This window comes from Canis aureus, chromosome 10, assembly GCF_053574225.1.
Source record: "Canis aureus isolate CA01 chromosome 10, VMU_Caureus_v.1.0, whole genome shotgun sequence".
Classification (NCBI taxonomy): domain Eukaryota; kingdom Metazoa; phylum Chordata; class Mammalia; order Carnivora; family Canidae; genus Canis; species Canis aureus.
Genome location: NC_135620.1, coordinates 68,822,631 through 68,847,365, shown reverse-complemented (window position 1 = coordinate 68,847,365; position 24,735 = coordinate 68,822,631). Strand labels below are relative to the sequence as shown.

Genomic DNA, 24,735 nt, shown 5'->3' with positions numbered 1-24,735 from the left:
AGTTTTATGTTATATTTTACACTTTAAAGTTTTATTAGATTCTTTTTTAAATAAAATTTTTAATTAAGTAATTTATTTTTACTAGATTACTAGTTTATTATGAAAGGCTATATAAGTCAGGAACAGCCAGATGGAAGAGATTGAAGGCATGGGGAAAGGGTGTGGGCTTCCATTCCCTCTCCAGGTGTGCCATTCTCCATGTGTTCATCAGCCCAGAAGCTCCTATAAGGCTCTTTTTAAAGTCTGTCATGTGGGTGCTCCTAGGTGGCTCAGCGGTTGAGCATCGGCCTTCAGCTCAGGGCGTGATCCCAGGGTCGTGGGATCGAGTTCTGCATCAGGATCCCGGCAGGGAGCCTGCTTCTCCCTCTGCCTTTGTCTCTGCCCCTCTCTCTGTGTCTCTCATGAATAAATAAAATTTGCTATGTTTTTCAACAAATGGGGGATCCCTGGGTGGCGCAGCGGTTTGGCGCCTGCCTTTGGCCCAGGGCGCGATCCTGGAGACCAGGGATCGAATCCCACGTCGGGCTTCCGGTGCATGGAGCCTGCTTCTCTCTCTGCCTGTGTCTCTGCCTCTCTCTCTCTCTCTCTCTCTCTGTGTGACTATCATGAATAAATAAATAAAATCTTTAAAAAAAAAAAAAAAACAAATGATGCTAGAATAATTGAATATCCCTAATTAGAAAAATGAAATTTAGTCTATACCTTGCAACATATACAAAAATTATTTTGATATGTATAATAGGCTAAATGCAAACTATAAAACTTCCAGAGAAGGTTTCAATCAGGCAAAGATTTAATGATGACACCCAAAGCATGATCCATTTTATTTTATTTTATTTTTTCATTTTAAAAAATTGATAATTTTTTAAAAGATTTTATTCTAAAAAAAAGGATTTTATTCTTTAAAGATTTTAATTTTTTTAAGATTTTATTTATTTATTCATGAGAGACACAGAGAGAGGCAGAGACACAGGCAGAGACACAGGCAGAGGGAGAAGCAGGCTCCACGCAGAGAGCCTGACACGGACTCGATTCCGGGTCTCCAGAATCAGGCCCTGGGCCGAGGGCGGCGCTAAACCGCTGAGCCACTCAGCCTACACCCCCCCCCCCTTTTTTTTAAAGAAGGATTTTAAATCTTTAAAAAAATAAAATACAATAGAGATACCACTACATACTTATTAGAATGACTAAAAATTAAAAGACTAAACATTTCAAGTGTTGATAAGAATGTAGAGAAATGAAATCCTATACATTGCTGATGGAATGTAATATAGTACAACCACTTTGGGAAAAAAAAGTTTGAAAATTTCTTAAGTTAAATATACACCTACCATAACACCCATTCCATACCCAAGAGAAAAAAAGGACTTGTTCATGAATGTTCACAGCAGCTTTATTCTAATAGCCAAAAGCTAGAAATAACCTGAATGTCTATAAACAGGTAAATGGATAAAGATATTTAGTATATCCATACAATGAGAAACTGCTGAGTGATAATAAAAAGGAATGCACTAGTGATATATAGAACAACATGAATAAATCTCAAAATAATTATGCAGATTGAAAGCTAGAATGATGAAGAGTATATACTGTACAAATCCATTTATATAACTGGATTTTTCCAGGAAAATGCAAACGAATCTATAGTAAGGTCAGTAGTTGCTGGGAATGGGCTGGAGGATAAGCATAAATAACTACAAAGGGACAGGAGGAAAACTTTTGGATATGTTTATTTTTGGATAATTGGTGATAGATATATTTCCAGTGCAAATAGTAAATACATGGGTAAATTTAAAAGACATTTCTCATTTAAAAAAATTTTTTTAAAGATTTATTTGACAGAGAGAAAGCCCAAGTAGGCGGAGTGGTGGGCAGAGGGAAAGGGAGAAGCAGATTCCCCGCTGAGCAGGTAACCCAATGCAGGGATCACGACCTGAGCTGAAAGCAGATGCTTAACTGATGGAGCCACCCAAGCATCCCTCTCATTTTTTAATTTTTAAAAAGATAATTCACTTGTTGAATGGAATTATTAACCAATATGTTGTACAGTTTGTAACATAGGAAATAAAATGTGTAACAAGAATAGTACAAAGAATGGAAATGGGTAAAGGAAATACCTTGTGAGATTCTTGCATTACATGAAGGGCAGAATGAAGTAGCAGGAAGCCAGAATAGAAGAACAAAGAAGAGATGGGGGAAAAGCAAGATGATAATTAATAAGCTTCCAAAACAGAAAGCACCAGGTCAAAAAGTGTTCACTGGTGAATTCTAACAAACATTTAAATGAAGAAACTACACTACTTCTCTCTAGTCCCTTTCTAAAGACAGATACAGAGAAAATATTCCTAATTCAATCTATGAAGCCAACATTACCCTAATCCAAAACCAGAAAGACATTACAAGAAAATTATAGGCCAGCATCTCTCAAGAACCTACATACAAAAATCCTCAACAAAATATTAGTAGATTGAATCCAACAATGAATAAAAAGAACTATATGCCACAACTGTCATAGCCTGTTCAGGCTGCCATAACAAAATACAGATTTTTTTTTAAAATTTACTTTCTAGGGATCCCTGGGTGGCGCAGCGGTTTGGCGCCTGCCTTTGGCCCAGGGCGCGATCCTGGAGGCCCGGGATCGAATCCCACGTCAGGCTCCCGGTGCATGGAGCCTGCTTCTCCCTCTGCCTGTGTCTCTGCCTCTCTCTCTCTCTCTCTGTGACTATCATAAATAAATAAAATTAAAAAAAAAAAAACTTTAAAATTTACTTTCTAAAATAAATAAATAAATAAATAAATAATAAAACTTTCTTTTTCTTTCTTTCTTTCTTGCTTTCTTTCTTCCTTTCTTTCTTCATGAGACACAGAGAGAGGCAGAGACATAGGCAGAGGGAGAAGCAGGCTCTTTACAGGGAGCCCGATGCAGGATTCAATCCCTGGGCCCGGAGATCACACCCTCAGCCGAAGGCAGACGCTCAACCACTGAGCCACCCGGGTTTCCCATAAAATACAGATCTTCCTCAACTTACCATGGGGTTGTCGCAATAAACCCATTGTAAATTGAAAATATCATAAATTTAAAGTGCATTCAATACACATAACCTACCAAACACCCTAGCTTAGCCTAGCCTATGTTAAACATGCTCTAGAACACTTATATAAGCCTACAGTTGGGCAAAGTCATCTATCTAACACAAAGCCTATTTTATGAAAATACAGTGTTGAATATTTCATGTAATTGATTGAATACTATACGGAAAGTGAAAACCAGAATGGTTGTGAGGGTACAGACAATGGTTAAGTGTATCAGTTATTTACCCTTATGATCAAGTGGCTGCCTGGGAGCTGTGGCTAACTGCCACGGACCAGCATCATGAGAGAGTATCACACCACATCTCACTGGCCTAGGAAAACATTAAAATCCAAATTTCAAAGTGTGGTTTCTGATTAACGTGTAGTGCTTTCACACCATCATAAAGCTGAAAAATTGTGTCGAACCATCATTAAATCAGGTACCCTCTGTACCAGAGATTGGGTAGCCTGTAAACAATAAACTTTATTTCCCATAGCCCTGGAAGCTAGTAAGTCCAAGATCAAGGCACAGATAGAGTCAGTGTACGGTAAGGGCTTGATTTCTGGTCCATAGATGGCACCGTGTCACTCTGTCCTCACTTTGTAGAAGGGTCTGGCTAGCTCTCTGGGGTCTATTTTATAATGGCATGAATCCCAATCATGAGGCCCTCACCCTTAGGATCTAATCACCTCCCAAAGGCCCTGCTTCCTAATACTATCATTTTGGGGGCTAGGATTTCTACATATGAAATGTAGAGGGAGGAGGCATGAACATTCATATAACAACAACCCCATGGGATTTATTTCATGTATGCAAGGCTGGTTCAATATTCAAAAATAATTAATGTAACCTACCACGTCAAGAGACTAAAGATCATATTAATAGACGTGGAAAAAGCGTTTCACAGACTCTTAACACCGGCTCATGATAAAATCTCTCAGTAAATAAGGAATAGAGAGAATTTCCTCAACTTAAGGAGGAATATCTACAAAAACCCTACAGCTAATGGTGAGAAACTAGATACTTTCTCACTAAGATCATGAACAAGGCAAGGATGTCCCCTCTCATTAATGCTTTTCACAATCATACTGGAAGTCCTAGCTAATGCAGTAACACCACAAAAGGTAATAAAAGGTATGGAGATTATGAAGGAAGAAATAAAACTATGTTCATAGATGACATAATTGTCTGTGTAGAAAATCTGAAAAAAATTTTGACAAAAAAAAAACCCTCTTGGGAACTAATAAATGATTATAGAAAGGTCGTAGGATACAAGGCTAATATATAAAAGTCAATCACTTTCCAAATACCAGTAATGAAGAACTAAAATTTGAAATTTAAAACACACACACACACACACACACACACAAGAAAAACCACAGCACCCCCCAAAATACTGAGGTACAACTCCTAACAAAATCTAACAAGATCTGTATGAGAAAACCTACAAAACTCTAATGAAAGATCCTAGAACAACTTAATAAATGAAAAGATAGTTCATATTCATTGATAAGAAGACTCAATATTGTCAAGACCTCAGTTTATCCTAAACTAATATATGGATTCAATGCAATGCCAATCAAAATCCCAGTAAATTATTTTCTGGTTATCAACAAATTAATTCTAAGGGTTTTTTTTTTTAATTGAGAAATACTTGTACTTTTTTTTTGTTTTTTTATTTTTCATTTAAGTAAGCTCTACAACCACTATAGGGCTTGAACTCACAACTCTAAGATCAAGAGTCACAAGTTCCACCATCTGAGCCAGCCAGGTGACCCTGATTCTAAAGCTTATAGGGAGAGGTGAAAGACCCAGAATAGCCAACTCAATATTGAAGAAGAACAAAGTTGGAGGACTGACACTACCTGACTCCCAAGACTTACTATACAGCATAGTAACCAAGCAGTGTGGTACTGGTGAAGGAATAAACAAATAGATCAGTAGAACAGAATAGAGAGCCCAGAAATAGTCCCACGTATAGTCAACCAATCTTTTTTTTTTTAATTTTTTAAAAATTTATTTATTTATGATAGTCACAGAGAGAGAGAGAAGCAGGCTCCATGCACCAGGAGCCCGATGTGGGATTTGATCCCGGATCTCCAGGATCGCGCCCTGGGCCAAAGGCAGGCACCAAACCGCTGCGCCACCCAGAGATCCCTACTCAACTGATCTTTGACAAAGAAGACACTTTTTTCAACAAATGGTGCTGGGACTGGATATCCACATGCAAAAACAAAAACAAAGAATCTAAATAGTTTATTCCTTCCACAAAAATTAACTCAAAATGGATCACAGATCTAAATATAAAAATGCAAAACTATAAAACTCCTAGAAAATAACAGGAGAAAACCTAGATGCCCTCGGGTATGGTAACAACTTTTTTTTTTTTAAGATTTATTTATTAGCAATGACTTTTTAGATACAACACCAAAAGCACAGTCTATGAAAGAAATGATTGACAAGCTAGACTTCATCAAAATGAAAAATTTGGGGTGCCTGGGCTGGCTTAGTTGGAAGACTATGCGATTCTTGATCTCAGTCAAGGTTGAGTTCGAGCCCCACACTGGGTGTAGCGATTACTTAAAAAGACTTAAGAAAATGAAAACATTCTGCTCTGCAAAAGGCGATGTCAAAAGAATAAGAAAACAAGTCACAGACTGGGAAGAAAATATTTGCAAAAGACAAATGATAAAGGACTATTTTCCAAAATACACAAAGTAATTTTAAATTGCAACAATAAGAAAATAACTATTTAAAAATGGACCAAAGACCTAACAGACACCTTACTAAAGAAGATATAGAGGCAAGTAAGCATGTGAAAAGATATTCAACATTGCAAACTAAAAAGAGATACCACTACACACCTGTTAAAATGGCCAAAATCCACACCACCGACAATACCAAATACTGAAGAGGATGTAGAAAATCAGGAACACTAATTCATTGCTGGGGGAAATGCAAAATTTATTTATTTGACGGAGAGAGAGCACAAGCTGGGGGGTGCATAGAGGGAGAAGCAGAAGCAGACTTCCCACTGAGCAGGGAACATATGAGGCCTGAGCCTAGGACCCCTGGGGTCACGACCCAAGCTGAAGGCAGATCCTTAACCATCTGAGCCACCCAGGTGCCCCTGGAAGTTTCTTAGAAAACTAAACTTACTACCATATATTTTCCTTTGCACGATTTGCCACTTTAGAAACTCAAAGTCCTTTTCTTTTGTATTCTCTAAAAATATATTGTTCTTTTGTTAAGATGTTATATAACTCAAGTTCTAACCGCTCCTTTGAGATATTCAGACCTGAATACCCTATATTTGTGACGCACATGTTAGTAAACTTCTATTTCTTCTTTGCTTGTTAAGCTATCTTTTGCTAATCTAATTTACAGGACCCCAGCTGGAAGCTTGATTGGTAGAGGGAAAAAGAACTTTTTTCCTTCTACTTAAGAGGCTTATGTAAAAGGTACTATATAAGAGGATTTGTTGAAATATAGAATTACTAGCAACAAACCATCTTAAAAATGTCTAAATAACTTCAATCACTAAAAAGACCAAGGGCTTTGATTTCTCTCCATAACCATTTAATTTCAGAGTTAGGGCTCAATTTGCTGCTGAACAACACACAAAATAGCCTTTCAAAACTTCTGGCAAGTTCTACAACTCCAGTGCAGTGCAGTTAGTTAATGAGCAAGATCCATGGAAAGGGAACACGTGAATTCATTAAGGCATCTGGGAGGTGTTGCAAAAGGCTTCAGGAATCTAGGTGTGGCTACCTTTGACAGAACACTCCAAACTGGTGCTTCCTAGTAATATTGAGCGCAAAGGGGCTGTGGATGACCTATTCCAACTCCCTCAATTACAGATGGGAAAACTAGCCCTGTGAAAATATTTTTTCCCAATATCGCAAGGCCTCTTAGTAAGCAAGTTCATGTTTTATTTATTTTTTGTTTTGTTTTATTCATGAGGCACAAAGAGAGGCAGAGACACAGAGGGAGATGTGGGCTCCCTGCAGAGAACCTGATGCAGGACTTGATCCCAGGACCCCAGAATCAAGACCTGAGCCAAAGGCAGACACTCAACCCTTGAGCCACCCAGGTGCCCCAGCAAGTTCGTTTTAGTTACTAGAACCCTTAATTCCTATCTCATAATAGTTTATTTTCCCAAAGCTTTGAGACCATTTGGAGAATGCAGAGAAAAGAGAGAAGCCCTGGGGATCCCTGGGTGGCTCAGCAGTTTACCACCTGCCCTCGGCCCAGGGCATAATCCCTGGGTCCTGGGTTCAAGTTCTGCATCGACTCCTGGCATGGAGCCTACTTCTCTGCCTGTGTCTCTCTCATGAATAAATAAAATCTTAGAGAGAGAGAGAGAGCTTTAATAAACTTCAGTAGAAAACAAGCCTGCTGGCAACACCTGACCAGGATCTTCACAGAGCTAGAAGTGACTGGCAGCTGCAAAGGGAGTTGTAAGGCTGCCACCCCAAAAGCAATCCATCTGGGCTTCTTGGATGGAGAGGTAACGTCTTTATGGGTTCTATTCAAGGCTAACATCCTGGGAGGTTTTTGTTGGATAGGGATTTTATTAATTTTGGCCTTGGGCTAGTCTTTTCCCATTCTCTGATCCTGTTTCATTTGTAAAACAGACATTAAATGGTTCTAATATTATGATTCTAGGAAATGTCAGAATTAAGTGCAGTAATATTAGAGAATGGAAGATGAGAAGTAAAGGAATTACAATGAGCAAGTTTTTTTTAAGACTTTATTCATGAGAGACACAGAGAGAAAGGCAGACACAGGCAGAGGGAGAAGCAGGCTCCATGCAGGGATCCCTATGTAGGACTTGATCCCAGGACCCTGGGATTGGCTCAACCACTGAGCCACCCAGGTGTCCCGTGAGCAAGTATTTTTAACATTAAAATGAAAGGAAATGACTTTTTTAAAACTTTAGCGAAAGAAGACAGACAAACCATTGCATGAGTTTGCTGCGGCTGCCAAAACAAAATACCATACAGATTGAGTGGCTAAACCAACAGAAATCTTCCAGTTCTGGAGAAGAGGAGTCTTGGTAGATTTGGTTTCTTCTGAGGCCTCTCTCCTTGCTTTCCAGATGGACTGCCTCCTCACTGGTTCTCACATGGTCATTCCTTTGTGTGTGTATCCCTTGTGTTTTATCTCCAAATTTCCTCCTTAGAAGGATCCCAGTCAGACTGGATTAGAGCACACCCTAAAAGCCTCATTCTAACTTAACCACTTCTTTCAAGGCCTTATCTCTAAATAAGGAAAGTCTGGGGGGGGCGGTATTAGGATTTCATCAAATGAGTTTGGGAGGTGTACAATTCAGTGGTTAACAACCATCTATTCTGATGTTCTTTTAAAAAAAAAAAAAGATTTTATTTATTTATGAGAGAGAGAGAGAGAGGCAGAGATACAGGCAGAGGGAGAAGCAGGATCCATGCAGGGAGCCTGACATGGGACTCATTCTCAGGAATCCAGGATCATGCCCTGGGCCTGAAGCAGGCGCTAAATCGCTGAGCCACCCAGGGATTCCCCTGATGTTCTCTTTTTTAAACACTGTGACCAGGCAGCCCGCGTGGCTCAGCGGTTTAGCGCCCCCTTCTGTCCAGGCGGCGATCCTGGAGACCTGGGATGGAGTCCCACGCGGGGCTCCCTGCATGGAGCCTGCTTCTCCCTCTCCCTGTCTCTCATGAGTAAATAAATAAAATCTTTAAAAATAAAAAATAAACACTGTGACCAAGTGCATACTTCTGGGGAGAAATTATTTTATTTTAGGATATTTTTACACACTTTAACATGACAATACATACTGTAATTAGCTGAATTACATTAATAACATTTTTACTATAGGTAACATACTTGTAAAGCTCGTTAGAATGAAAAAGTTTTTGTTTCATTAGTCTTCACAAACAGTATTTATTAAGTCGTTTATGTGATTGACAATGCATTGTAGAAGATCTTTTTTTAAAACTATATAAAACTCTAAAATACCATTTAAGATTTCACTAGCATATAATCCCAAACAGAAAAATTAAAACTGGTTAACCTCCTTTTATATGCGAAGTGTTGAAAAGAGCTAATTTTACTGCTTGAACCTGATAAATTGCTCATCATACCTTTCCCACAATGAATGAAATCTATGCTCAGAGAGCAAAACTCGCAAAATACGATAGGCAGACTGTCTTAGAATTCCACTTAATGAAGCTTATGTTTGATTAATTAGCTGTTTTAATTACAATTTCAAGTCTTACAGATACAAAAATTGTATTTTTTCCCAGAACAAACATGCATATCCTTACGAGAGGAAAGAAAACAAACAGATTTTAACTGTTGAGTACTTTTATTTTTTGAGCTTAGTGATCGACATTTCTTTTTTTTTTTCTTTTTCCTTCACAGCCTGGCATTCATCTGATTCATTAGCTTCTCCAATTTGATTGCTAGGGCCATGTTTCCTTTAATCTTCAATTTTCCTGACATGAATGCCATTGTTGGTTTTAGTTTTCCTAAAATGAGAAAATGAGGGAAGGAGAAGCATCCATTAATGTCCTTTCGGAAATACCACTTCAAGAAGATACATTATAAAAAGAACTTCCTTGAGTTTTATAAACCTCTGAAGCACACAGATTTCTATTCCATTTTTTTATCAGTAACTTGGGAATCCCAATTCCTAGACTTAGATGTTAACAATATCTTATAATACTAGATAATGTAAAAACGACAATCAGCAAAAGATTATACCAGAAAGCTGAAGATGGGACATTCATATACTAGTTATAGCACATTAAAGGATACATGGGAAAAAAAATAAAGGATACATGGCCCTCGGATGAATTATAGTAAACAAATACTATCTTAGTTAATTTTTTCAATCAGTTATAGTTCATTAAACTTCTAACATTTCAGGTTTAGATTAAAAAAAATCAAAAGGTGTAAATGCATATAATATTCTTAAGAAATTATCATTTTTTTTTCTTTAATTTATTTATTCATGATAGTCACACACAGAGAGAGAGAGAGGCAGAGACACAGGCAGAGGGAGAAGCAGGCTCCATGCACAGGGAGCCCGATGTGGGATTCGATCCCGGGTCTCCAGGATCGCGCCCTGGGCCAAAGGCAGGCGCCAAACCGCTGCGCCACCCAGGGATCCCCCAAGAAATTATCATTAAAAACATAGTGTGAAATGGTGCAGCCACTCTGGAAAACTGTGTGGAGGTTCCTCAAAGAGTTAAAAAACAGTGTATGGACAAAAGTATGTGTTAGCAGCATTTTAACCACAGAAAAGCCAGGATATAAAATATGAGTATTAAAACAGAATTGCAGTTAATAAAACATAAAAGAAGCTCCATGGAAGGAGGAAACTTTATTTGCTACTCCTATTCTAGTGCTAGTACAGGGTTTGGCACATGGTGGAATTAATGAGGAAACCGAGGCTCAGACAGGATTCTGACTTGCCCAATGTCACACAGCTTGTATATGGCCGTGCTGCAATTCAAAGCCAGGTGTGTCTGAATCTTTGTTTTTTTTTTTTTTAAGATTTTATTTATTTATTAGAGACAGAGAGAGAGAGAGAGAGAAAGAGGCAGATACACAAGCAGAGGGAGCAGACTCTGTAGGGGGAGCCCAATGTGGGACTCGATCCTGGGTCTCCAGGATCACGCCCTGGGCTGAAGGCGGTGCTAAACCACTAAGCCACGGGGGCTGCCCTCCCCCTCTTTTTAAAAAGATTTTATTTATTTATTTTAGAGAGAGAGCACACATGTGAGTGGGGGAAGGGACAGAGGGAAAAGGAGAAGGAAAGAGTTTCCAGCAAACTGTGCTGGTCATGGAGCTGGAGCCCAATAGAGGGGTTGATCCCATAACCCTGAGATCATGACCTGAGACGAAATCAAGAGTGGGACACTTAACAAGCTGAGCCACTCAGGTGCCCTTAATTCATATTTATAGTTTTCTGAGCTATATGATGCCAATTTATATACAGATCATACCTCCAGCAGGCACAATATTTGTCTGGTATATTAGTAAACTTCTACCCGGCCACACAGGAAAAAAAAAAGTGTGGGTTAACATATTTATATATGTTGAGATATTAAACACCTTTAAATTATTCTATGTAGGAGTTGTAACAAAGCATTATAGATTGCTTAGGGATAGAAAGAATCAAGCCCAATTCTTTAATGCATAAACTGAGCTGCACATTATTTCATGGAAATGTGATATTAATACCCAAGTTTACAAATAATAAATTAAGGGATAATTTTCATTTACATAGAAGATACTGGAAAATCTTTGTTCTTTAAAGAACAGAATAGCTCCTCCAGAAATGGATAAAACAGTGACATCTGGGTGCCCTTTTGCTGGAAAACTGGCGTTCTGTCCTTCACCCTACAGTGAAACCCACCAGTCCACAAGCCCTAAGCCCTACTCACACATACACAGCTTCCACCATCTTTATGGAGCCTTCCCTATAAAGACGAATGCACATCAAATGGAGACAAAAAAACCAAAAACATAAAAGCTATTTGGAGGAAACAAATGCAGGCACTGAAGAACGCTAAAACAAAGTGAATGAAAAAAAAAAAAGAATTCCATAGTTCATATCCTTATCGATAAGAGAAGATAGAAAAGCAATGTATCAAGAACAGAATGCTAGAGAAAGAGGGAAGAACAGAAGCACAGGGAAGAGGGAGAAACAGAGAAGACTTAAAGGGGCAGGGGCAAGGAAATGACAGGAAGGGAGAAAAGTTGTAGGAGAAGGGGAATGGAATGGGATCCAGTGAGTGGGAAAGGGGCAGGTAAGAGAAGAAACAATGACCACAACAGTGAACTCCTGGAAATTAAAAATTTGAGAGATAATATTAAAATACAATAGGGGGATCCCTGGGTGGCGCAGCGGTTTGGCGCCTGCCTTTGGCCCAGGGCGCGATCCTGGAGACCCGGGATCGAATCCCACGTCGGGCTCCCGGTGCATGGAGCCTGCTTCTCCCTCTGCCTGTGTCTCTGCCTCTCTCTCTCTCTGTGTGACTATCATAAATAAATAAAAAAAATAAATAAATAAAATAAAATAAAATAAAATAAAATAAAATAAAATAAAATAGGAAAGAGTCACTTGTAGATCTTCAGGTCACAGAAATCAATCTTCTCTATTGCTACTGCCCCTCTCCCACTACTGCAAAAGTCTTTCTCTATACACCACCCTCCAGAAATATCTATCTATCTATCTATCTATCTATCTATCTATCTATCTTCTATCTATCTTCTATCTATTTGGGGGGGGGGGGGCAGAGACAGGCAGAGGGAGAAGCAGGCTCCATGCAGGGAGCCTGACATGGGACTTGATCCCAGGTCTCCAGGATCACGCCCTTGGCTGAAGGCGGGGCTAAAGCACTGAGCCACCGGGGCTGCCCCATAATACCTTTTTCAAATAAAGTTTCTCCTTACTATTAAAAAAAAAAAAAAAGAAAGGTAAAAATAAGGCGAATCAATCTCTCAAAAAGTAAAAAAGTTTAATATAAAGAGATATGCAATAGCAGAAAGAGGTGATCAAAGATTGAATCAAAGGTTGAATGTTTTCTCCAGAAAGTGAGAACTAAGAGAACTTTCAAAGAAATAATATAGGATGTATTCCCAAGGAACCCGTCAAGTACCCAGGAAAATGAAAGAAAAAAAAACCACACTACTTTACATCATTGTGAAAATTCAAACCACTATAGAGAAAGGGAACATTCTGATTCTAAAGCTTTTGGATTAAGACAAACAATAGTAATCAAAATCTCAATAGTAATTTTAGAAGATGGAGCAATGACTTCACAATTTTTTTTTTAAGATTCTATTTATTTATTTGAGAGAGAGAGAGAGAGAGAGAACACGCACACGCGCATGTGAACAGGGAAAGGGGCTTGATCCCACAATCCTGAGATTGTGAACTGAGCCGAAATCAAGAATCGGACACTTAACCAACAAAGCCACCCAGGCACCCCTTGGCTCCACAATTCTGAAGAACAGTAACTTTCAACCCAGAAATCTCTACCCAGCCAAACAATGTGTTGGTTGAATACAAATAGTTTTATACAATCTTTTATGTATCCTTTCTCATGAAGCTACTAGAGAATGTGAGAGAATGTGTGCCACCAAAAGAGAATAAACCAAGAATGAACACGGGATACAAGAACTAAAAGACTCAGCATAGAGTTAAAAATTTCTAGGATCACAGCTGCATAGCAAGCTTAATAAGCTTATCTATCTATTATAACAAGACAAAGAGCTCCAGGAAAAAAAGTAGATTGACAAGTAATCTGACACATTTGGCAGAGTGGAAAATTGTATCAAAAAATTGTGGGAAGAGTATGGGAAGATTTTCCTTGGTTTCTTTGTACCTATTTTAGTGGAGGTGGGGCGGGGGGGGGGGCATAGGACATTTATTTAAATCCAGGAAAAAGTTCTCTGAGAGAAAACCTAGTAATAGTCTACTATTTGACTCAGTGGTAAAACTACAGCAGAATCATGATTATTTAAACATAGAGTATTGATTTAAAACAAAATGGTGATGGGTCTGCCTGGGCATGGAGTCTGTGATGGGGCGCCTGGATGGCTCAGTGGTTGAGTGTCTGCCTTTGGCTCAGGTCGCGATCCCAGGGTCCCGGGATCGAGTCCCACGTCAGGTTCCCTGCAGGGAGTCTGCTTCTCCCTCTGCCTGTGTCTCTGCCTCTCTCTTCTGTGTGTCTCTCATGAATAAATAAATAAAATCTTAAAAAAAAAAAGGTGATATAATTATATTGGAAGGGTGGGAAAGGGGGAAGTAAAGTAAAATCACGGTGCTATAAGAGAACTTAAATCTTATCTATCAGTCTTTAGTGAATCTAAACAAAACAGTGTAAGTAAACATCTAACATTGAGAAATGTGATCACATTGGAAAATATGGAGTTAAATAATGAAAGAAATACCAAAAAGACCTGAAGGACTTCACACCTCTGTGAAGTGGAAGTGGGAAAGACCAAAGAACATTTTAAAAAAATATATGCTCTGGGCAATTGGCTGGCTCAGTCAGTGGAGTGTGTAACTCTTGATCTTGGGGTTGAGATTTCGAACTCCACGTTGGGTGTAGAGATAACTTAAAAATTTTTTCAATAAAATAAAAATATGTACTCTAAAACATGAAGGGAAATTTATGACATAAAATTAACTATTTTAAAGTGAACAATTGGGGATCCCTGGGTGGCTCAGTGGTTTGGTGCCTGCCTTTGGCCCAGGTTACGATCCTGGAGACCCGGGATCGAGTTCCGCGTTGGGTTCCCAGTCATGGAGCCTGCTTCTTCCTCTGCCTGTGTCTCTGCCTCTCTCTCTCTCTATGTCTATCATGAATAAATAAATAAATAAATCTTTAAAAGAAATAAAGTGAACAATTCAGTAGCACTTAAGTGGAGTCACAATGTCATACAACTATCACCTCTGTCTAGTCCCAAAATATTTCCATCCCTGCTAAAAGGAAACCCTGTACCCATGATGCATTAACAATTTCCCTTCCTTCTAGGCCCTGGCTACTACCAATCGCTTTCTGTGTCTATGGATTTACTATTCTAGTGTTTCATATGAAAGGATTCATACAATATGGGATCTTTTGTGTCTGACTCCTTTCACTTATTAAGTTTTCCAGGTTCATCCATATTATATGATGAATCAGTACCTCATTTCTTTCTATGGCTGAATAGTATTTCATTACACACACACACAATTTGTTTATCCATTTGTTGATGGACATCTGGGTTGTTTCCACCTTTGACTACTGTGAATAGTGCTGCTATGAGCATGTATATACACATATTTGAATATCTATTTTCTTTTGAATATAGGAGTGGAAAATGCTTGGTCATGTGGTAATTCTATATTAACTTTACCTTTATTTATGGGTTTAACAAACCCAAACATCTATGGTCAACTGATCTTTAACAAGGTTGACAAGACCATTCAATGGGAAAAGACTAATCTATTTAACAAATGGTGCTGGGATAACTGATATCCACAGACAAACAAATTAAGTTGGGCTTCTACTTCATACCATACACGAATATTAGCTTAAAATGGGTCAGAGGCCTAAATACATGAGCTAAATCCAAAAACTCTCAAAAAAAGGGGCACCAGGCTGGTTCAATCAGAAGAGCATGTGATTTCTGATATCAAGGTTATAAGTTTGAGCCCCACACTGGATATTCAGATTACTTAAAAAATAAAACCTTAAAAAAATAAAAACAGGGACACCTGGGTGGTGAAGTCAGTTAAGCGTCCAACTCTTGGTTTCAGCTCTGGTTGTGATCTTGGGGTTATGAGATCAAGCCCCACATTGGGCTCCATGCTCAGCGGAGTCTGCTTGAGTTTCTTTCCCTTTCTGCCTCTGCCCCTCTCCACTACATTCTTTTTCTAAAATAAATAAATAAACCTTAAAAAAAAAAAAAAAAAAAAAAAAAAACCCAACCCTCTGGGGTGCCTGGGTGTTTCAGTTGGCTAAGTGTCTGACTCTTGATTTTGACTCCAGGTCATGATCTTCAGGGTTTTAAGATTGATTCCCAAGTCAGGGTCTGCCTGGGCATGGAGTCTGCTTAAGAATCTCCCCTGGAGCGTCTGGGTGGTTCAGTCGGTTAAGCATCTGCCTTTGGCCCAGGTCATGATCTCAGGGTCCTGGGATCAAGCCCTGTGTCAGGCTCCTTGCTCAGCGAGGAGTCTGCTTCTCCCTCTCTCTCCGCCCGTCTCTGTGCCCCGCTTGTGCTGGCTCTCTGTGTGTGTGTCTCTCTCAAATACATAAAATCTTAAAAAAAAATAAAATAAAACAATGAAACTTCAACACACGCTAAGAGAAAAAAACTTGCCGAAAGAAGCTAGTCACAAAAAATCGCTATTATACTATTCTGTTCATATTAAAGTCCAGAGTAGGGAAATCTAGACACAAAAAGTAGATCAGTGGTTGCTCAGAGCTGAATGCAGATGGGAGATATGGGGTTAACAGCTAATGGGTATGGAGTTTCTTTTTGAGGTGATGAAAACATTCTAAAAGCAACTGTGGTGCTGGTTGCAAATATATGTGAATATGCTAACAACTATTTAACTGTACCCTTTAAATGGATGAATTGCAGGGTATGTGAATTATTCCTCAATAAAGCTGTTAAAAAATAAAAGCTATTGTTACACATAATAAGTTGAATTAATAATTTAACATTTTTCCCACAAAAAAATCCCAAGCTCAAATGGCTTCACTGGTTTTTTGCAGGATATAAAATCAATACACAAAAACTAATTGTATTTATGTATACTAGGAACAGATAATTCAAAAATAAAATTAAGGACAATAATTCCATTCACAATAGCATAAAGAAGAATGAAATACTTAGGGGAAAAAGCACAAACTATAAAAGAAAGAACTGATGGATTTGACTTTATCAAATCTAAAAAACTTTTGTTAACTCAAAAGACACCATTAAGAAAATGAAAAGAGAAGTGACAGACTGAGAGAAAATATTTGCAAATCACATGCACCTAGAATTTATAAAGAATCTTGCAATTTAATAATAAAAGAATAAGTCAATTTAAAGACAAGCAAAAGTTATGAATAGTTCATCAAATGCAAATAGCTATTAAACACATGGGAAGATGCTCAACATTAAGGAAATACAAATGGAAGTCACAATGAGATACCACCACACACTCACTAAAATGGTTCTAACATCAAACACACTGCCTGCCATTTGTGATAATATGGATGAACCTAGACGCAGAAAGACAAAGATGTGTGATCTCACTTATAGTGGAATCCAGAAGCAGAGAGTAAAATGGTGGTTGCCACGGGTTAGGAGAGAGAAATGAGACGTTGGTCAAAGGGTATAAACTTTCAGTTATAAGATGAATAGTTCCTGGGGATATAATGTACAGAATGATGACTATATTTAATAATACTGTATTGTATATTTGAAATTTGCTAGGAGTAGATCTTAAAATGTTCTCACTACAAAAATAAAAAAGGTAACTATGTAGGATAAATGTATTAATTCACTGACACATTAGCTTGATTAACATTATGCATTTAACAATGTATATACATGTATCAAATCATTGTTTTATATGTCATTCTGTTTTATATGTCAATAAAGCTGTAAAAAAAAGACTAATAAGTTTTGGTGAGAATCTGGAGAAATTAAAATCTTCATATATTACTAATGAGAATGTAAAATCAGTACAGCCACTTTAGCAAATGGTTTGGTAGTTTCTCCAAATATATGGTGTATGTGTATATATACAATACACATATGGTATATATAAGACATATATATCTCACCATATGACCCACCAATTCCACTCTTAGGAATCTGAGAGAAATGAAAATATACATCCACCCAAATACACCTATGACAATACTCAAAGCAGCATTATTCATAACAGCCAAAAACCTGAAATAATGCAAATGTCCACCAGCTGGTGAGTGGATTAAATAATATGTAGTATACCCATACAGAATACTATTCAGCAATAAAAAGGAACTGAACTATTAATACATGTTACAACATGAAGGGATGAATCTCAAAGCCTTATGGTAAGTGAAAGGAGCCAGATACAAAGGACTATATACTGCTTGATTTCATTTACATAACGAGAAATCTATAGAGACAGAAAACAAAATAGTGTTTGGTTAGCCAAGGGTAAAAATGGGGAATGATTACAAAGAGACATGAGAGGGCAGCCCTGGTGGTGCAGCGGTTTGGTGCAGCCTGCAGCCTGGGGTATGATCCTGGAGACCCGGAATCGAGTCCCACATCGGGCTCCCTGCATGGAGCCTGCTTCTCCCTCTGTCTGTGTCTCTGCCTCTCTCTCTCTGTGTCTATGAATAAATAAATAAAATCTTAAAAAAAAAAAAAAAAGAGACATGAGAGAATTTTCTGGGGTGATGGAAATACACTGTAAGTGATGGCTATACAACTCTATATATAAATCTACCAAAAATCACGCATACTTATACTGGATAGATTTTATGCTATGTAAATTATACCTCAATACTATTGTTTAAAAAATAGCTAGTAAGCACAATAACCTATATATAATCTCTCCTCCCAATATATTAAACAGGTAACCTTTTTTTGTTTTTTTAATTCACGAGAGAGAAAGAGGCAGAGACACAAGCAGCAGGAGAAGCAGGCCCCATGCCGGGAGCCCAATGTGGGACTCAATCTCAGGAACCCGGGATCACGCCCTGAGCCAAAGGCGGACACTCAATCACTAAGCCACAGGCATCCCTAAACAGGTAATCTTATACAATTTATTTCTTTTCTATTATAATGCTTTACCATATGGTAAAGTGGCCTCTACTGGCCAAAAGGAGATTTTGATTTAGATGATCACTAGTTGCTTAAAGTTTTTATATTTATAAAGTATCCACTATATAAATTAGGTCAGAAATGGCTATAGTTTCTTAAGAGAGAAATCATACTAGAATATAAGGTTTAAACTGTGCCCCTTCATAGGAAAGCAGATGGGATAAAGAGTAGGAACAAAAGGACATAAAAAGCAGACGCACACTCACTGTTGCTATAAGAATACTTTTCTTCTTTTAGCTACTCATTTATCTGACTTCCCCTAATCAATCCAGGAGCACATTCACAGAAAGACATAAATAGAAAGCCCATTATTATAGGTTTATGTTACATAAATAAAATGTAAATTAAAGAAGTCATCGACTCACCTTTGGATGGCAGAGTAGCATAATGATTAAAAGAGTATGAGCCTAAGAGCCTGGACTCAAATTTTGGCTTCAACGTTTCTTCACTATGTGACCTTGGGTTAATTACTCAATCTATCAATGCCTCAGTCTCCATTTTTTTTAAATGGAAAAGATAGGGATGCCTGGGTGGCTCAGTGGTTGAGTGGCTGCCTCCACTCAGGGCGTGATCCCAGGATCCGGGATCAAGTCCTGCACTGGGCTCCCTACAAGGAGCCTGCTTCTCCCTCTGTCTATGTCTCTACCCCCGTCTCTCTCTGTGTCTCTCATGAATAAATAAATCTTAAAAAAAATTTTTTTTTTCCTCTTAAAGCATTACATGGAGTATTAACTCATAGTAATCATACAATGCATATTAGCTATAATTATTATGTCAGTTTAGAAATTGACAATTTTTATTTTAAATGATCTTTAAATTCAAAATATTACTTATTTATAAAATGTGAATTTGCCAACATTTACTGAGCATCTAGTATGTCCAAAGCACTTTAAGTTTTATGAAGCCAGAGTTGTTGGAATACTAACACACTAAAGACAATATTGAAAATGACTAGAGAGGGTGCCTGGGTGGCTCAGTCAGTTGAGCATCAGCCTTCAGCTCAGGTCCTGGGATCAGACCCCATGCTGGGCTCCCTACTCAACTGGGAGCCTGCTTCTCTCTTTCCTTCTGCCTACCACTCCCCCTGCTTGTGCTCTGTCATAGGAATAAATAAAATCTTAAAAAGAAATGACTAGAAAGATTAACTATTAACACTGTAAGATGTTATAATGTGTGAGTGAAAAAGATTACCAAACAATAGTAATGCCATAATCCTGTTTTTATAAGCATATGTGTGTATGTATATATATTCGCAGAAATATATATGACTCTACACCAAAATCAAGTGATGGTTGATATCTCGGTAGTGTGATAAAGAAGTATCTTTATTTTGATTAGGGGTGCTTGGGTGGCTTAGTCAGTTAGGTGGCATGACCTGATTTCAGCTCAGGTCATGATCTTGGGGTCCTGGGATACAGTTCTATGTCAGGCTCCGCACTTAGTGTGGAGTCTGCTAGAGATTCACTCTGTTTCTCTCTGCCCCTCCTGCTGCTCATGCGCTCATTCTCTCTTAGAAAATAAATAAATCTTTTTTTTTTAATTTTTTTAAATTTTTATTTATTTATGATAGTCACAGAGAGAGAGAGAGAGAGAGGCAGAGACATAGGCAGAGGGAGAAGCAGGCTCCATGCACCGGGAGCCCGACGTGGGATTCGATCCCGGGTCTCCAGGATCGCGCCCTGGGCCAAAGGCCCGTGCCAAACCGCTGCGCCACCCAGGGATCCCGAAAATAAATAAATCTTAAAAAAAAAAAAGAGAAGTATTTTTATTTTGCTTTTTCTTAAGCATGCTTTCTGATTTTGTACCATGAATTATTTAATACTACTGTAAAAAAAAAAAAACAAAAACAAAACAAAAACCAGGTGCTTGGGTGGCTAATTCGGTTAAGCATCCGGCTCTTGGTTTCAGCTCAGGTCATGATCTCAAGGGCTGTGACACGGAGACCTGTTTTGGGCTCTGCACTCAGTGGGGAGTCTGGTTGAAGATTCTGTCCCTCTACCCCTACAGCCCACTCACGGACTCTCACTCTAAAATAAATAAATCTTTAAAAAAAAAAAAAAGGAAAAGTTGAAGACTTCAATCATTAGTAACAAACACAGACTGGCTCAGATAGGCCACTAACATCCTAGATTACAACTGGAAAGCAAGATCTACAGGACACAGAGTACACACAGTTTTCTTTAATTTATGAAAATTAAAACAGAACAAAGAACGAATAACATTTATAGATCATTAAGTGAACTTTTAAATATTATAATGCTTTAAAGTGTCATTTCTAATAAATGCATGTCGCAATTACCATTTGTAGTGTTCTAAGAGTAGAAAGTAGAAAAAATTATCCTTAAAATTCTCTAGCACAGTTAGGGGTATATGGACAGAATAGAAAAGTATGCAAAAATTCTCTTGGCTAGAGACTCCACAGAAAGGAGAATCATGGGGCCGCAGGAGAGGGCCTCTGTTTCCCATTACAGTTGCAGCAAGATCAAAGCATGACATTACTCTCAGTAAATGAGGTGCAGCTGAGTCCAGCACCTCCTATGTCCCAGGTACTATTAGAAAGGCAATCTTAGTCCAGCTAGTAGAAATAAATCCACCTAGGAGTCCTTCTGAATTATCTCTCTATTCCCAACATTATCTTATGGGCCTCTGAGTCCTGCAAAAAGGAAATCCTGACTTATACTTCCCACTTGTTAGCTGAAGTAGAAGGGGCAGGAGAGGGAACCGTAAGATCAGGTACCAAACAATAAGAACAACCTTCTGAAGACTATGTGCTCTTTAACATCAAGAGCCACTAAGATTCTACTGCTGTAAACACAAGTCTTGATTATCTGGAAAGGAATAAAGTTAGAACTAAATTTTTCTTGAACAATCAGTAAATTAATAAAAGTGAAAACTCACCTGAAAACATTTTTACAAAATCATCAGTAGACATACTCATCACCACATCCGCCTGATTGGAGGGCTCTCCATATCCGACATTCCCACCTTTGCTTTTAAGATCAAGAAACCACGTTCCACCATCTTCACCTACGCAAAATGCAAAGATATAAGAAAAAAAAGCCAAAGAAGCCCTGTTCTTTTTTTTTTTTTTTTTAAAGATTTTATTTATTCATGAGAGACACACAGAGAGAGGGGGGCAGAGACACAGGCAGAGGGAAAAACAGGCTCCACGTGGGGAGCCTGACACAGGACTCAATCCCGGGACTCCAGGACCATGCCCTGGGTCCAAGGCAGGCGCTAAACCGCTGGGCACCCGGGCCACCCCAATGCCCCCCTGTTCTTCTTAAACTTAATAGCTGCTACAATTAAAATAATTTTACATAATGCTCTTTTCTAGGCTAAGACCCTCATGCCTCTATCAAATTCAGTAGATATTTATCAAGTACTTACAAGCCAGATACTGGGCTAGGAGCTGAAGGTCCAGCAATATCATGGTTCTCACACAAGATGAAGTGGAGGGTAATGTGGAGTCAGGCAAGTCCGGTGGAAGGTGAGATTTAAAAATCAGGTAAGAATTACTAGATTTTGAGAAGAACTAAAAAAAGTGATTTAGGACTGAAGGCAGAAAGAGAATGAAGAGTGGCATGAGATGAGCTCATGAAGCAGTCCAGAGGCAGGGGGTAGTGGCCATGTGAAAGATTCACTGACTTCATCCTAAGGGATATGCCACGGAAGGAGAATGGTATAGGTTAGTATTTTAAATAGATCACCTAATAGCTATGGAGAATATACTAGAGAGGATGCAAAAAGGCAGGTTAGGATGATGCTGGGGTAGTTTGGGAACTTGATGTGTGCCTGAATCAAGATTGTAGCAGTGAGAATAGGAAAAAGTAGGTATATTTGAGAGATAATTTCTTTCTTCTGTTTTGTTTTCCTTTCTTTCTTTTTAAAGAGTTTATTCATTTGAGTGAGACAGAGAGACAGAGAGAGCACAGGCAGAGGGGAGAGGTAAACCCTCCACTGAGCAGGGAGCCCAATGTGGGGCTCAATCACAGAACCTGGAGATCATGACCTGAGCCAAAGGCAGACACTTAACCATCTGAGCCACTCAGGTGCCCCTGAGAGATAATTTCAAAGCAGAAACCCAAGCCTGGGTAAGTGAATATGTTGAGGAAATGTATGGAGAGTGCATTAAAAATGATTTGTGGGCAGACCGGGTGGCTCAGCGGTTTAGCGCCACCTTCAGCCCAGGGCGTGATCCTGGAGTCCCAGGATCGAGTCCCACCATTGGCTTCCCTGCATAGAGCCTGCTTCTCTCTCTGCCTGTGTCTCTACCTCTTTCTCTCTGTGTCTCTCATGAATAAATAAAATCTTTAAAATAAAAAAATAATAAAAATGATTTGCTAGTTTTTGGCTCAGGAAATTGGGTAAGTACTGATGTATTTTGTACTGAGAGGACTACTGAAGAAGAGCAGATTGAATAGGGAGTGTCTGAGGCAGGTGCTGGGAATGGGGAACTGTTTTAGATATGTTCAGATTGAGGCATCTTTGTGACAACCAAGTGAAAATGTCAAATGAAGTCTGACTAGGCTAGAAATATAGATACATAGGGATGCCTGGGTGGCTCAGCGGTTGAGCATCTGCCTTCAGCTCAGGGAGTGATCTTGGGGTCCTGGGATTGAGTACCGCATTGGGCTCCCTGCGAGGAGCCTGCTTCTCCCTCTGCCTAGGTCTCTGCCTCTCTCTGTCTCTCATGAATAAATAAATAAAACCTTAAAAGAATATATAAGTAATCATTTCCTATGGCCACTTAAGCCAGGTGAGTGATTTGAGGTTTCCTAGGGCAAGTCTGTAACTGACAAAGATGATTTCAGACAGAGGAGGAAAGCAAGGAGAGCTGCTGTCAGGGAAGCCAAGGAAGGGAGCTCTCCCAGAAGGCAAGCACAGTCAACAGCTTAAAATGCTGTAGAGAGGTGACAAGGTAATGACAAAGGCCCACTGATGGTATAGGTCACTGAGGACCTTGGTGACAGCAAATTCAGCAGAATGGAGAAATATGGTATGAGAGGAGAGTGAACTGTAGATGAAAACATGTTTGGCTCTGGGCAGCCCAGGTGGCTCAGTGGTTTAGTGCTGCCTTCAGCCCAGAGCCTGATCCTGGAGTCCTGGGATCGAGTTCCATGTCAGGCTCCCTGCATGGAGGCTGCTTCTCCCTCTGCCTGTGTCTCTGTCTCTCTCACTCTGTGTGTCTCTCATGAATAAATAAATAAAAAATATTAAAAAAAAAGAAAAGAAAAGAAAAGAAGTTTGGCTTTTTTTTTAAAAGGGAGAAGAATGGTGGGGGTAGAAGTTGGGTTAGGGGCATTGTGTTTTGTTTTAAAGATGGAATAGACTTTGAGAATGTTAAAATATCACTGGGGAGTAGGATATGCAGGTGAGAGAGAGGGCATAATTAAAAGCAAAAAGTCCCTGAGGAGGCCACAGGAAATGAGATCTAGGACTTTGCCACTCTAAGTGAGATCTGTGGACTGCAGTCCTGTCAGAAATGCAGAATTCAGACCCTGAGACATGCTGAATCAGATTATGCATTTTAGCATGATCCCAGATGATCAGTACGAACAATAAAGCATGAGATGCATAAATCTAGAGCTGAGCTTTGTTCTACTGGGAAGGAAGAAAGAATGATACTCATAATGGCTGATTTGATATCAGATGATGGGAAGCTAAAGCACTTTGTCTACAAGTTTCTATGATCACTGTGAAAGAAGAGGTGGGGTTATCTGCTGAAACTGGCAGGAAAGTGGTGACGGGAGAGATGGGAGATTTGTGGAACACTGAGAAGCTTTAAAATAGTCACTGTGGAAAATGCAGTAAGCTGACCACAGAAATACAGAATTCTGAGGTACCACTGAGATTCCAGCTGTAGAAGGGTGATGATGAATTTCTACTGCTACAGATCCACTGGGTGGTATGACTGTTTTTTTCCATTTTCCCAGGAGGACTGAGCAGCCTGGATGCAACTGCAGGGCAGCCAGATAGTGTGATTCAACCAGGATGAGGCTTCTGACAAGTTGTGACATAAGCACAAAAGGTCCAGGAAATTCAGGATACAGGTAAGAGAGTGGTTAAAGCAATGGACCATGGGCTCTAAGGTGAAAAAAGGAAGGAGAGGGGAAACAGTGGAGACAAAGGATAAAAGAACTGATAATGTCAAAGTTTGCATTCAGTGGGACTGAAGTAGTTCATTCTTAAAACTGTCATTAATATGAGTTGAGAAGAAAAATGCTGAGAAGAAAAATGTTGAGAAGAAAAATATTGAGGGGTTTGAAAACGCTGCCTACGTGCAGACAGACTTGAATAAT

The 24,735-nt window shown here is 39.0% G+C and overlaps 1 protein-coding gene across 3 annotated transcripts in view; it reads right to left on the bottom strand.

Annotated features, from left to right (window-relative positions):
- Positions 1 to 8,827: 8,827 nt before the first annotated feature.
- Positions 8,828 to 24,735, bottom strand: part of HSDL2 (hydroxysteroid dehydrogenase like 2) — a 61,776-nt gene continuing 45,868 nt past the window's right edge. For 2 of the 3 annotated variants that reach the window (XM_077912923.1, XM_077912922.1), the window contains 2 exons: positions 21,332 to 21,460; positions 8,828 to 9,585 (listed from right to left, as the gene is read on the bottom strand). In XM_077912923.1, the coding sequence (XP_077769049.1) occupies positions 9,473 to 9,585; positions 21,332 to 21,460 (242 nt within the window). In that variant the 3' untranslated portion in view covers positions 8,828 to 9,472. Of the gene's footprint in view, positions 9,586 to 21,330; positions 21,461 to 21,823; positions 22,088 to 24,735 lie in introns of those variants that run through there. The other variant, XR_013388320.1, reaches the window with a different exon arrangement.